Source organism: Enoplosus armatus, chromosome 11, assembly GCF_043641665.1.
Source record: "Enoplosus armatus isolate fEnoArm2 chromosome 11, fEnoArm2.hap1, whole genome shotgun sequence".
NCBI lineage: Eukaryota > Metazoa > Chordata > Actinopteri > Centrarchiformes > Enoplosidae > Enoplosus > Enoplosus armatus.
In genome coordinates, this window is record NC_092190.1 from 7,929,858 (window position 1) to 7,945,258 (window position 15,401).

Here is a 15,401-nt window from a genome sequence, read left to right on the forward strand (position 1 = left end):
GCAAACTTAAGTACGTGTTCGGCAACCTCTGAGTCTACTGCTTTTGGGTACACAATTACACTTATTGTTTAACTTAACATAATGGAACATTTTCTAAAAATCCTCTCATTTTGAAAGTGTAGCTGGTCACTGTTGGAGTCACATACACTTTCTTTCTCTTGACCACATCTTACATTTAAAATGGTCTCTGATCTCTCACTCCAAAGCACATCTATGTTTTTTCAGTGTGATGCTACTCCTACATCTGAAATCACAGCCTTTACTTGTTTGCTAAGGCCTTTATGACCTATGTGGCATCAGTATGCTCTCACCGCAGGAAGGCATTGTTGACTTTCAGGCAGAAAAGTCATACCTGCATTCACAACTGATGACACACAAGATACTCAGTGCTTGAAAGCAAATGATCAATTGTTTCAAAGCCTTCAAAAGAAATAATTGTTGAGTCGTGTTGCTCTTCTTTTCTAAAAGTCATTCTGAACTCAAAACATCAAAACAAAGGTGTGGTTGCAGCAAAGAGGAAGTTAATTTTGTGCATTTTGCTGTCACTCATTTGCATAGTCTAAAGGGAAACTGGTCTGAAACTGAGAAAGAGTGAATTTGAGTAACAGGGGTTATCAGAGAGAAATGTGATGTAATTAATGTACAATAAAGCACAGCTTTTGGCATTAGTAAAAGTGTCTTAATACCAATACAACAAGCTAGGTGTCTAATAAAAACAACTCTGGATGGCCTCATCTGTGCAGCTGAAGCCACATCCTCCCAAGAGTACACCCCAGTATGAAACCTAGATTTTTCTTTCCCAAAATATGTCACAGATGGCTCAACCCCCACAGCTCTATCAATCACAAAGGCCACATTCAAATTAAGTATTACATACATCAGGTTATTGTCACATGACGTTGGAAACCTTTTGGGTGCAATCAGTAGGTGTTTCAAAAGTGTGTGCTGATAGAACATTTGAAAGTTTTAGTGAGAGAGATAGAGAGACACGCACACACACATAGGAAGAGAGAGAGAGAGAGAGAGAGAGAGAGCTACAACAGGATATTTTGTCACTATGGTTACTGGCAGCAGATACGGATCTTGATTTCTGTGTGTCATGCTGTTCTCATTCAGGCCAGCGTGGTTGTAGTGCTGTCAGGACAGCCCTTATAATTGAGATGAACTTGGCAAAAAAAGGGTCATGTCTTCTGGATTAATGTGACTTCAATAAATCTCAAGAAAAACATATTCCATCTGTGAGGTAAGCTTCGTTTCCAAACTGTATCTTTTTTAGGGTCAGGGTGAATCCTGCATGGTGACATAGATGGGTTATCGCATGGGGAATGCATTTGGATAATGTATATAACTGTTTCAGTTTGCAGTTGAGCTTGTAATGGATTTACGTTGTGAAGAAAGTGCGGTATTCCACAGTCAGATATCTACCACAAGCAAACGTCTGAAACCTACTCTTGCAAAACGAAGGACAAACTAAATTTGCATTTAAACTACAGCATGGAATTTTCAAATGGCAAATCATCACACCTTTACAAACTATGTTCTCTATAGTTTAAACAGAAGGAATACTGGATTATGAAATAATGTTGGTCTTCTTTGAGGGAAATTCAGTGTGAAAAATACACATTTATATCAGATTGAGCAATCAATTACAGTTACAACACTCAGAGTTAGAAGAAAACCACTTTCACAACAGTCTGAGTGTTACTGGAAAAGTACAAAGTATATTCTTGACATGAAACACAGATTTGATGTCAAATGACTAAATGTATGTGTATAATTTAATTTTAATCATTTGATTTTAATAATAATTTGACAAATACTGCTGCATGTTCACCCCCAAATACCCCTTAACTTGTCTTAATGGGCCAGGAAACAAGTTTCTCCTCTGCACCATGTGCTTGAGCTGATAGCCACAGCTAGGGTGGGTTATAACTTTGGCTCAAACAATATGACTTTCCAAATGCCTACCATTCTGAGGCTGAGCGCCCTGGGGAAGCTGACTTCCTCATGTACAAGTCTGTCTCTCAACACATTTTTGGCAGTGTGTGAGAGTGCTACAGCTGCATTCAGAATCACAGTAAAGGCACGTTATTGTTCACAGACTTCCGTCATGTCACTTTTAACCTCAAACAAAAAAAAACAGCTATGTCCTGTAAGTCAAATACATAGTTTAGTGGTTGAATGGACTAAAGGTTGTGAAGGACGGTTAATATGTCTCTCCTAACTCCTTAATTGTCATCTTTAATTATGCTTTGCTGCTCAAATAATACGCTTTATTTTCACATGTCAAATTACAGAATGAAAAGATAAAAATGTATTGATAGTGATAAGTGTCAACATAGGTGCTTTCCAGCTTGAGTCAGACACCAGAGCATATCAGATCTGAATTGTACCTTTTGTTTTTAGTCTTGAATTGTACTTTCACCTTTTGTTTTAAGAAATGTAAAGGCTTTAGGAAGTGCAAAGTCTTTAGGTTAGTGAAAATGAGGTGAAACGTGAAGGTAGAGTTTTGTCTCTGCCGGGCTTTGCTCAAAAACAACCACATGGTGGCACTAGAAACCACAAAATCAACAGGACAGGTTGTGTCTCAGTACATGACTGTCAGTTACTGATGATAAATCAGCAGAGAGTCCACCTGCTCGAAACCCAAGCAAACAAACTCTGTGCATTCATTTGTTCTTTTTGAGAGCCCTCAAAATATGGTGAAATCATCAAAATCATGATTTGTTTAGCTTTTTTCTACATTATTTTACAATTTATTACAGTTCAGGCAGACATTGTCAGGTTTTTTTTTTGGGGGGGGGGGGGGGGGGGGTTTGATGAAATTGCCAGTAAGTTAGAAATACTGTTAACTTCTTTTACTTCCTTTTTGAAAGCAAGTTCTTATATTTGCAAACCTGTGCCAGGGTTTCATTTCAACATAGGCAGGGACTTGTTTTTTTGGGGGCTTTTTTTCAAACTGACACATGTCTGGTTTTGTTTCCTTTAAATACACATTTTCTGTATTGTGTTTTTTGGATCAGAGGAGAAAGAAAATGAGAAGAGAAAAGATAAGAAAATGCACAATGAAATCTCTGAGTTAAACAAAAGCATTAACACATTTTATTTTATTTTTTACAGGTACTGGTTCCTAAAATATCAAGATGGGTTCTACCACTGTGCCTGTGACCCTGACATCCTCATCCACCAACAATGCCTCTAATAATTCTACCTGTGACACCCTGTACGCCCACCGAGAATATGCCAGGGTCCTCATGCCTCTTGTCTACAGCATTGTGTTCTTTGTGGGACTGCTGGGTAACTGCCTCGCCCTCCACGTCATTCGTCCCAATCTGAAGAAGATCAACTCCACCACCTTATACTCTCTCAACTTGGTCATTTCTGACATCCTCTTCACCCTCTCTCTGCCTGTGAGGATTGCCTACTATGCTCTGGGCTTCCACTGGCCTCTGGGTGAGGCGCTTTGCAAGATCTCAGGCTTCATCTTCTACATCAACACCTACGCAGGGGTCAATTTCATGACCTGCCTCAGCGTGGACCGCTTCATCGCTGTAGTCCTGCCTCTGCGCTTTGCCCGACTCAGAAAGGTCAGTAACGTGCGTTACATTTGTGTTGGTGTGTGGCTGCTGGTCCTGGCACAGACCCTCCCCCTCCTGGGCAGTCGTATGACCAACGAGGAACCTGATGGCTTCATCACCTGCATGGAATACCCCATCTTTGAGGAGATGGAGCATGTTGCAACTATACTGATTGGCGCTGTCTTCATTGGTTATGTCATCCCTGTGGTGACCATCCTTGTGAGTTACTCCGTCTTGTGCTCTAAACTCCACTTCACAGCCAAGAACAACCATTTGACAGACAAGTCTGGCCGGAGCCGCAAGGCCATCGGTGTGATTTGCTGTGTATCCCTGGTGTTTGTTGTCTGCTACAGCCCCTATCACATTGACCTTCTGCAGTACATGATCCGCAAGCTGGTGTCGAGCCCCGATTGTGCTGATCTCACAGCCTTTCAGGTGTCGCTGCACGTCACCGTGTGTCTGATGAACCTCAACTCCTGTTTGGACCCTTTTATCTACTTCTTTGCCTGTAAGGGCTACAAGAGGAAACTTCTGAGGCTGCTGAAGCTACAGGTCAGCATGTCCTTCTCCAGTGTAGTGAGGACATCACCTGAAGGCTCCTCCAAGGATTTTATTGATGGCAACAAGATCCAACTCAACAGCTGTACTGCAGGAACAACCAGTGAGAGACTCACAGAAAGGAGATTACAGCATCTTGAGTGAATGAGAGAACTGAGGCACTGCACCAAGAGTTATGCAAGATGAGAGGACCTTTTATGCGTGGGCATACTTTAATCACAACCAGTCAAATAATGTGACTCACTCATGCCATCAGGGACTCTACGCAGCTACTCAGCATCTGGATCCAAAGAAATTCAGCTGTTTTTGACCAAATTAATTTACACAAGGGGGGGGGGGGGGGTTAAACATCAACAGAATGATTCAGAATTTCAGGAATTTACATATTTTCTCTTTTTTCTTGAGATCAATAAATTACTCAGGAAAGCAGAGATTATTGCAGCTAAGGAAAGAAAGGAGGATACTTTTTTATAAAGCCTGCTTGTCTCCTGCCCGTAGACTGAGCGCTGATGAGGTAGAGCACGTTGAAAGTGGACAGTCAACTGATCAGAGAGCGGAAAGAGAACATCTATGAGTTGACATTAAGTGTGTTCATGTATAGTATGTGAAGAGTTATATTGCTAAATGTATACTCAAGTGAAAAAAACATGTTTGAATTTTAATATTTGCAACCGGACAATGACCTCACATCTGATCTCCTCCTCACAGTGTTACTTTTATGAACTGAGATATTAAAGAAGAAGTAGATATGAATTTCATTCCAAAATGAAATCAGACTCACAATCTCAGGTTTGTTTGTTTTTTTAAGTTTCAGTTCAGCATACAGATGTAATATCTCAGGAAAAATTGACAAACTGTACACTCATTATTTCAACTGCTTGTAAAGTGAATTAACCTTAACTGTTTGGTAAAGCATATTTGTCTGCTTTAACATTCATTTCCTCATGATAAAGGTGGGTGTGGTCTATGATGTCATTTAATTTAAAGGGGTCCTGTGGAGCAAATAAAATAAAAGGTTAAAATAAAAGTGATGTTAACATTCTGTGTTAATGCAATGTACACACATGCTTGAGGTGTATGCATGTTTCTTGTAAGGGAGAAAATATTATATATCTTCACACCATTTGTGCTCAAGAAAACCAAATGTACCAACAATTCCCAGAATTAGCTGAGCAGGCCCTGTAATGAGACTAGATGGGCCAATCCTGATTTAGTTACTAAATCCACAACTTTACTTTACACTTAGATAGATACAGATAGACAAAGGCCACACTGCTTCCTGCACAGTCACTTGCACCAGGTCTAAATCATGAACTGCAGAAACATCCGTTATGAACAAAATCCTCCGGATGCTCAATAAGTGTGATGTAGTCAGTAACACATAGCATGTGTGTGTGTGTGTGTGTGAAGATGTGTGAATGTGTGTGACCTGTTAAACAGTCAGATTGTCTGTAGAAAGAAACTGTATTTACATTTTATTTTTAGTGTTTGCTTTTAGATTTGGGTGTTGCATATGGTGATTCTCCAGTGATTTTTCCTAAATAGCAGGAGATAATTATATTGTTTTTCTTCCCTTCATGAAAGTTCAATTAGTACTTAAAGTAATTTCTTTTAAAATTCAGGTTGTTGTCAAGACCCAGAGATTCAAACACATGTACATGTAATATAACAGACCACTGGGTTAGCAAACTGTGACAAAAGCTTGGCTTGTGTGAGTTATAGGAAGGACATCGTTCCCTCAGTTCTGAAACAATATGCATCTCAACCATTCTTTATGAATCATCACACTCATACATCCGGAAGGCCTCAGCATCAGATGGCTCTGAAACAAGACACAGGTTAAGATAGAGGCAAGAGAAATAAGCAAGAAAAGTTCAACAAAGTTCATTTCATCATGTTGATGGCAACCAGCAAAGCTACTGCCAAGGCTCAAACAAAACCACAGAGCAAAACATGTGCCTGCAGTGGGCTTCCTGTTTGTAAATGTTTGAACTTAACAATACAAATTATTTTTCCTAATAAATAATGAAATAAACTTGACTTTAATGTATTTTTTGTTGTTGCATAACAATCTTATGACAAGAAGGTCATTAACCAAATAATGTAATGAATTAATTCCAGGAACTGTTGACACACACACACACACACACACACACACACACACACACTTTTAAACCTTTAATCCCTTTCTGTATCTGGGCAAATTAACACAGTAAACTAAGATATACTATTCATGGCAATCAACCATAAAACACTACAGGGTATCATTAGATGTTTATTTGCATCTCGACCTCTTAATGTGCTGTATTTACAACTTATACATTTTTTTATTTTATGTTACTGAAACATGTCCCTTGCTGATAGTCTAGCTACTTGTATTGCAACGAACATTGTATTTCACACATATAATTGCCATCTGCTTTATCACTCCCCACCGGATTTCTTTGGGGAATAAGGACAGTGTTCGTTTTAAAGGGATGGGCTGAAGGCATCAGAGAACTTAACAAGGAGAAGAAGTAGGAGACATCTCGTGTTCAGTTTTGAACTCTTGTCCAACTTTTGAAATGAACAATATTTGCGTATTCTGGATTTTTCAGGGGGGAGAAGGAGAAGATGTAATTTTGAGAACTCTCGACACGGTAATTGAACTTTTTCTTTTGTGGAAAAGCCATATCACACACGGATTATCATTCAAAGAAGAGTATTTCCATATCTCTTAAAAATGTCTGGAGGGGGTCTTTAATGTTTGAATTAAAGCAGCCAACTTCAGCTACCAACTCTGATCAGTGATGGAGAAAAGGAAAAAGACAGAAGACCTAAAAAGAAAGAGGGACAGGTGAAGAAAAGGAGACAGAGCAACAGAACAATACATAAAATCATCATTAAGATACAACCGTATTATATTTTGTATAATAAAAGTTTGGAAAAGCTTAAAATGTAACAATGATCTCACTAAGACTTTTTTGCTTTGTAGCTTAAAGGTCTGTTAAGTCATTTTGCATTAATTGCCACAGATGAAATGTCATCTAATACATTATATTACAAAAGCCTAGTCTTACTTGCACAAATAAGAAATTGATTACTCTAAGACTAAATTAATTATTAGGCACAGACTGCTACCTAAACCTCAGTCTTGTAGTGATTGTTTTTGGCCTCTAGAGGACAGTGTAGAACAGGCTAAAGAGGTGACAGTAAAGGAAGTTAAATGGGCTTTTTACAGGCACCTTATAGCTAATCTGAATATTGACAGATGTAACAAGAGTATCAATTTATCTTTAATTTTATTTGACCATTTTCTTTCATATAAGTATATAATAAGTATAAAATAAAATAAAACAATTTAAGGGAAGTACAAAAAGAAAGAACATGATGTAGTCTAGATAGTGAAATTGCACTTATATAGTCTATTACACAGGTGAATAATAAAGACCAAGGATTTATTAAGGAGTGGAGGACTCGCTGAGGCAACCACATGACAAGTATCAAAGAGAGGAAAACATCACACAGACTGTTGTCATAACAACATATTGCAATGAACACAAAGTACCATCTGGTATGAGATTTTTAAGACACATCGAGGGGACAAGCCGAAAGATAATTATTTCCCAGGAATAAGAATTATAAACCCTGTGATGAAAAATAACATAGTGAGCATGGAAAGAAGTTCAGCATCAAAGCAGTCAGACGGCACAAAGGAGGAAATGCTGTAAATCGTGTGAAAGTATGCTTTGCTCTCTATTTTGTGTAATGGGAATGGAAAGTAGCAGTTAGGAAATCAGGGGATGTTTTGATTGCACAATGTTCTTTGAGTCAAATGTCCTAATTCATAGTTGTTATCAGCTCACACACACACATTAATCACACACATTAATCTGTATTCAGTCCGGGTCCAGACTGACCTTGAGCTTTTCACCTGAGGTATGCGCTTTGCATCCATTAAGACAACGCGGTGTAAAACCATCTCACAGCATCAGCGTGAAGTGTCTATTACCACCTTCTTATTTCCTGTTTATATGGCAACTGCCTCAACATCCTGTTTTTAATTACTTCTCTCCAGCAGCAGATGCTTCTCACAGCAACCTGCTGTGGATTACTCCCCTGAGAACTAATGTGCTGTGACAGACCCCACTTTTCCAATCAATAACTCGCCCTAAATCTGCCATCTCTCTGCCTGCCAAACACACTCCCACTTCTAATGGCACATCATTTTCTTTAAGGGGGTGTAATTGCAGACTGTGGAAAGCTGTGGCCCTTTGTGTTCCAACTACGTAGATACTGTAAAGGAATCTAAAGTACAGAAACTACAGCTCACAGTCAACACAGGAAGTGATGGGGGTTTACACTGTGCTCAGTCTCGCCACCATTCCATCACATTACCCTTTGAGAAAGCATTCACTTCCCTGTTTTGACCGAGTGCTCAGATAAGTCGCCGTGCTGCTTCATAAACCTGTTGGCGCAAGCTTGTCAGGATGTTTGTGTAATTTCTGTGGTAAGTGCAGTCTTTTTATTGTTCAGGCAAGACTACTTGATCTGTCTGACCTTTAAGATGGATGGGAAAAGTCATTTTGGCTGACATGTTTTATTTCTGTATGTGTGTTTTGTTGCTCAGTTTTGGGACAAACTGATTTAAATCACTCAGCTTATTTAATTTATTTAGCTAGTTTCATTCTGCAGCTTTACATTCATTGGTTTTCTGATTCTTAATGATCACCCACGATTCACAATATACACAACAGACAGTACAGTAGAAAGAATATACTTACTTAAAGGTGAAAGGCGGAAGTCACATGATTTATTATCAAGACACATCAAGTTCACAGGGATAAAGATTTCACTTCCACATTGTACTCTGCTGCTCACCACAGTTACAGTTTTGTTTCTACAGTGTAATGTATATAATGTATACATATGTATACATTATGGAATTACACATCTAGACAGACATGGTTTCTCTTTCTCTTTTTTTCTCGCAGTGCAGCTGCACAGCTTGGAAAAATAAGTATTCAAATTATCAGGCATCAGGTTCTGCAAACTGTAAAACACAGATATGTACATATTTAGAAGCAGCCTCTAGCTAATTCAACCCCACTGTTTCTTCTGGAAACCTAATTGTTTCATACTCTTTTTTTTCTCTCAAACACAGTGCTTGAATGTGTTTATATTGTGCTTTTGTTTGTTTGTTTTTTTCTTAGATTTCAAACTAATGACTGGACTAATGAGGATTACTTCTACATAATGTTCAAAAGTAAGTTGCATTACCAGGTTTTGCTCCTCGGATCATTTGAAACTTAAAATCTTATTCAAAATTGCAATCAGTAAACATGTCTCTTAACATGACTTGGCTGTACTGTTTTTGTAGCTGATAGTAAATCAAAGGACTTTGGTTATCTTAGATTTGATCAATTTCATAATTGAGAGATGCCACATTGGCCAAAATATCCCCTTTTCCTTATTAAGGCTCTGCTAGAAGCACATGACCTTTCAACGTAAATGAATTAACAGGACTTCAACTCCAATCATGAAAAAAAATGGGCAAAAAAATATGATAAAGGAATTGTTCAATGGAAATAAACACCAGTATCTTGCTGTATTCTGTAAGTTTCAGAATGAAGCTAAATCTAAACTTCTCCAAAATGTCTGTGGAGTCTGGTGCTGTAAGGCCGGAGCAGGGACCGGTGGAGTACCGATTGGTAGGCCTGATCTTCTACAGCTTCATCTTCATCATAGGAGTCATAGTCAATCTCACTGCTTTATGGGTGTTTGCCCTCACAACCAAGAAGAGGAACTCTGTCACTGTCTACATGATAAATGTGGCTTTGGTGGACCTCACCTTCATCCTGCTGCTTCCCTTCAGAATGGTTTACCACCACCAGGACTATTGGCCCTTTGGAGATCTTTTCTGCAGAATCAGTTCAGCTCTCACCATCTTCTACCCCTGCATGGCTCTGTGGCTGTTTTCTCTGATCAGCGCTGACCGTTACATGGCCATCGTCCAGCCCAAGCACGGCAAAGAACTGAGGAATGTCCCTAAGGCCGTGGTAGGGAGTTTGGGGGTGTGGCTAATGACTCTGGGCTGCACTGTACCCCTGCTCTTCTCTGAGGACGACCCCGATCGCATCTCCAACTTCACCACCTGCATCAAGATGCAAGACATCATCTACATGCGCAATGACAACCCCGTCAACTTTGTGCGACTCATCTTCTTCTTCCTGGTTCCCATTTGTATAATGATTGGCTGCTATATTGTCATTGTGGATAATCTGATCCACGGCCGCACCTCTAAGCTCAAACCTAAAGTGAAGCAGAAGTCCATCCGGATCATAATCACACTGATCATCCAAGTGTTGGTGTGTTTTGTGCCTTTCCATGTGTCTTTAGTGCTCCGGTTGCTGGGGACAGGCAAAGATGGGGGATTTAGCACATGGGCAGTCTTCACCACGTTCCTGATGAACATGAGCACAGTGCTAGACATCATTCTGTACTACATTGTTTCCAAGCAGTTCCAGGACAGGGTGATCAGCGTGATCCTGTACAGGAACTATCTGCGAAGTGTGCGACGGAAGAGCAGGCACACGCACACAGGCAGCATCCGATCAATGAGCAACCTGACCAGCGCAATGATATGAAACAAGCATCAAACTTTCATGTCAAACAGCACACTGACATGTACTGTTGCACGCTTTGGCACAATGTAACACTGAATGCATCACTGTGTACATGGTTCATTATCGAAAGGATCAAAACTTGCAATTAATTTCCAAGGTGTAATTTACACTCACAGTATGGGAGTGCTGCTGTTGTGGCAAAAACATCTGTGTTCGGAGCTGATTGACTCACCCATGAGACTTGAGATGTTTTCTGTGCGTCTTTGCTCCGACAGACAAAGCACAAGTATCTGTGGCTCAGGTGTAATACATGCAGGCAAAAATAAAGCTTATAATCATTAAAAAACATAGCCCACAGTATCTCAGTGTTTGCTTTGTTATTATGTAGAAACACTGAAACTCTTCTCAGCCTTATATAACTATAACTATAACGCCTGACTGCCTCCACAAGGGGAAACCAACAGGAAACGATGGTGGGTTTGTGAAGGTAGCAGCTTTTCTTTTGTTTGGTGTTTCGCACCATATTTGTAAGACCTCATCATGACTAAATATAACCATCAGTGCTGAATGATGTCATGCACACGAGGTCCAAATAAACTAAGATTGCTTGACTGGTGTCACTTCACCTTGTAATATTTAATATTATATTTATTATATATTCATAAGTCCAACCACTTGAAACTGGACATTATTATAACACTCACCACAAGGACCCTGAAAGTTGCTGTAAACATATTGGCCAGGTGATGGCAGCATGGCACAGGTAGATCCCATCTACCTCCCAGAGTAAATACAAAACAGTGCTTTCTTTACTTGGCAGGATTTTTGATTCTCTGTTTTAAAGTTCTTTATACTTTTCTTTTGTTTCTGCATTTTTATTACATTTTAATAGGCCTTATAAATGCAAATATCTCAGTTTTCATTCTATATATAACCATTCCACCTCATCACAGAGAAGTTGTTAACTACAGTCATAACAGCTTCCTCAACCACGAATCAGACTTAAAGTGTGTTTATGGTGCAACGCGAATCGTATTGATTGGATGTTAAATGATTCAGTCACTTGAAGTGCATTTACAGTAACATACTCAAGAGATATCAGCGAGGCTATTTACTAGATTTAAAGCAACCTTAACCTTAAAAGAGAAAACCTTTTCTGCACAGGGATACTTTAATGTCAGGTCTCTGCTGTGAGTACAAGCACCACGATGCAAGATCCTGCAATTTATCCTCAATTTATTCCTCAAATGACAGACAAGTGATGAGGTAGAGTGCACAGAATGTGTGACAGTCCTATCTCTGTGAAGAGACTGTTTAATTTAAATGAAGGACAAAACTCAGGTTTGAATGTGACAGTATTTGATAGGTGTCCTGCACAAACACCACGCGAGCTAAGAATTGATTTGCCAGTTGCTAAAATAATCAAGTTAGTGTGTCTGCTACACCTACACTGTCCTAACTAGATTAGACAGTGAGTCAGTGTAGCTGAGTAACTATGTAGTGTCTCATGCAATTAGACAGTCAAGGCACCCTGTGGTGTAACCACATGTACCTTGGCAATTCTCGGAATGGCTATCGTACGGCTGATCAATTGCAAACACAACTAAATAAACTGTGTTATACTGTGTAATTCCTTAAAGGGATGCTGGTTGCATCTTCACAAACAAGCACAGTTAAATTCTCACGGAGATAAATGAGTGTAATACGGTGGTAAAAGGATAAACTGCACTGGGAGTCCATATGGTTCTTGGTTGGTTTGTACAGTATTCATAGGTCAAGAAGTGGCCAATCTGTTGGATATAGACAGCCTAGATTTACACAGTGTTTAATAAGAGGAGGCAGACTACAAGATTTCCATCTCACATGGAATTCTGGGAACTGCAGTTCATCACACGATGATAGGTTTATTGGCCAGTGGACTACAAGTGGATTTATAACCAAGAGGTCAAAGGTCAAATGAAACATCAGAGGATCGTCTATCTGTCCCACCTGTTAGACATCAAAGAAAAAACAGGCACGCTGCTCACAGCAACTGGCATTTAAAACAATTAAGTTTCCTGTCAAGTCCCTGTGATGAATTATCCGGAAGCTTTACCCGCTGTAATTCTAAATCTTCCCAACAAGTGCCTTTGTTGTAGAGAAATTAATGAAAACAAGATTGTCTTTCATAGGAGCTGATCTAACAGCGCGACAGCCAGCTGCTCTTCTTTGGGAATAAAAACAGTCAGCATTAAACACAGCGCACACAAAATACTTTTTTTCCCCCTACCACTCGTGTGGAAAACAAATCAGGCGGCGAGCACAGTGGCCATCTGTTTTGTTATTTGATATGTGTGAATACATGTTGTAATGACTTTGTTTGTGAATCACTCTGCGCGGCAGAACACACGAGAGCTCTCGAAGTGCTGGAGTGTTCAAAGCTAATCATATAATTGGACACAATAGTCGATGACAAATGGAGACGCTTGGAGCCAGCCAGCTGGGGAAGTGAATATGTAATCATTGTAAAATCATATCATTTTTGCATATTTGAAGACAGCTTAATAGAGTTTGCGTGTCAGCACACTATCAAATGATGATCAGAGACAGTGTTGCTGTATTTGTTTTTCTAAATAGCACTTTGGGTTGGACTATTTATCTTTACCATGATTAAAAGTGTTTCTCAAGAGTTTGTATCTTACACGTACATTTCTGTTACATGCTATTTTGAATGTTGAAACAGATTTGGGACAAATGACCCCTCTGAATATGAAAAAAGAAATATGGTACAGCAGTAAACAGCCAACAGCAGCAATTCCCAACTAGGGGTAATTGTAACCCTGGGGTACTTATGCATTTGCCAGGAGGTGCGAGCAGAGTCTAAACAGTTAGCTAAAATGAATGGATAAATGGTTAAAATAGATAACTAGAAGTAATGAATAAACAGTTCAAATAGTTAGCTTAAAGTAACAGATGAATGGTTAAAATAGACATCTAAAAGTAATGGTTAAACAATAAGAAGTATTGGATAAATAGTGAAAAGCCTAAAAGTAGTGGATAAATGGTTGAAATAGTTAGCAAACAGAAATGGATTAATAGGCTAGTTGAAATAGTTAGCTAAAAGTAATGGATTAATGGTTGAGATAGTTAACTAGAATTAGCCTAACTGAAATAGTTAGCTAATGAATAAATGGTTGCAATAGATAGCAAACAGTAATGGATTAATAGGCTAGTTGAAATAGTTAGCTAAAAGTAATGGATTAATGGTTGAGATAGTTAACTAGAATTAGCCTAATTGAAATAGTTAGCTAATGAATAAATGGTTGCAATAGATAGCAAACAGTAATGGATTAATAGGCTAGTTGAAATAGTAATAGTAAGCTAAAAGTAATGGATTAGCCTAATTGAAATAGCTAGCTAATAAAATGGTTGAAATAGTTAGTTACTAACAGTAATGGTTAATGGTTGAAATAGTTAGTTCAAAATCAATTCAAATGAACATATTTGGAACATAACGAGTAGTGTCATTGGAGGGGTCCTTGAGTTAGGGCCGGTGGAGATATGTCAGTAAAAAAAGGTAGGGAAGCACCAGTCAGCAGTATACCGTACTGCCAAAAGTCATATGTTACCACGATACTATTAAATATCAGTAATGGTTTAAGCCATTGTAATATATACATATATCTATGTGACCAAATTTGGCCCACACATTTATAGTACAACCTCAAAAACACACAACAGTTTTTGCCACTCCAATGTGTTGTTGTGTTTGACACAGAGACAGAATATGGTTTGGTTTGGAGCACTGTTCCCTACACTTTTACTATACCATCAGTCTTCATATTGTTCCCATTAGAGAGCACGAGGACATGAAAGAGAGCCTATAATGTTATATAGATACTGTACACATCCAGCCTCGCCTGGGCCTCCTCGTCTACTGTACGGCATTAGCAACAAGCAGCTGCCTGCATTTACATCATTTAGCGTTTCTCTCAGGGCACTTTAATACACTGAACCTCTCCCCTGGTAAACTTTACAATAGGATGTTGAAGGATACTTCTGGACTGCCATAGGAAATGAGAGGCACATGTGTGTGGATGTAGCGGCGCAACAGTGGGTTCCCCCCTGTGATGCTGAGCTTTAGGGCTGCACAATAAGACTAATGGATTCCTTTTGCGGACAAAACTAGGTTAAGCACACGAGCTATTGTTCTTATCGGTGGTAGATGTACAATGATATCTTACGTACAGTGGGAACTGTGTGAGGTATTCCTTTAGTGCACGTATTTAGCCAGGATAGCTTTGCAGAGGTAATCTTTTCCTTCGGCAATCGCAATCTACTCCTGCATTGTCTTTCGTCTCCATTAAAAGGAGATAATCTACTGCAAGAGTTTCAAATGCTACTAAACTGACTCCAATTGACCCTGCAGTTAGCAGAGAACAGGAGAAGGAGAGGAAATGTATGGCCTTGATTACAGCTGTGTATCTATTTTAGCAGATTGTTCTGTTGCTGATTCACACACACAGACAGCCACCATTAGCACGTATAAATAATGTAAGGCCCTCATCTCTCTCTGTTAATTTTTTTTCCAACTCTCTACTCTGCTAAGTGCCTGCATGGAAACCTTGGCCTCCTCCTTGTCAGGTTCTCCATAGATTAGTATAAGATTTATTTTAAGTCT

The 15,401-nt window shown here is 39.2% G+C and overlaps 2 protein-coding genes across 2 annotated transcripts; both read left to right on the forward strand.

The window, feature by feature from the left end:
- Positions 1-3,143: 3,143 nt before the first annotated feature.
- gpr183a (G protein-coupled receptor 183a) lies at positions 3,144-4,461 on the forward strand. The gene has a single exon (XM_070914967.1). It carries the CDS (start codon positions 3,144-3,146, stop codon positions 4,278-4,280), a length of 1,137 nt encoding a protein of 378 aa, XP_070771068.1. The 3' UTR covers positions 4,281-4,461.
- A 4,882-nt stretch (positions 4,462-9,343) lies between these two features.
- gpr18 (G protein-coupled receptor 18) lies at positions 9,344-11,366 on the forward strand. The gene is made up of 2 exons (XM_070915122.1): positions 9,344-9,381; positions 9,736-11,366. Exon 2 carries the CDS (start codon positions 9,743-9,745, stop codon positions 10,760-10,762), a length of 1,020 nt encoding a protein of 339 aa, XP_070771223.1. The 5' UTR covers positions 9,344-9,381; positions 9,736-9,742; the 3' UTR covers positions 10,763-11,366.
- The last annotated feature ends 4,035 nt before the right edge of the window (positions 11,367-15,401 follow it).

Coding starts and splice junctions, on each gene's coding strand:
- gpr183a (XM_070914967.1), top strand. CDS start 3,144: ATGGGTTCTACCACTGTGCCTGTGACCCTGACATCCTCATCCACCAAC.
- gpr18 (XM_070915122.1), top strand. CDS start 9,743: ATGAAGCTAAATCTAAACTTCTCCAAAATGTCTGTGGAGTCTGGTGCT.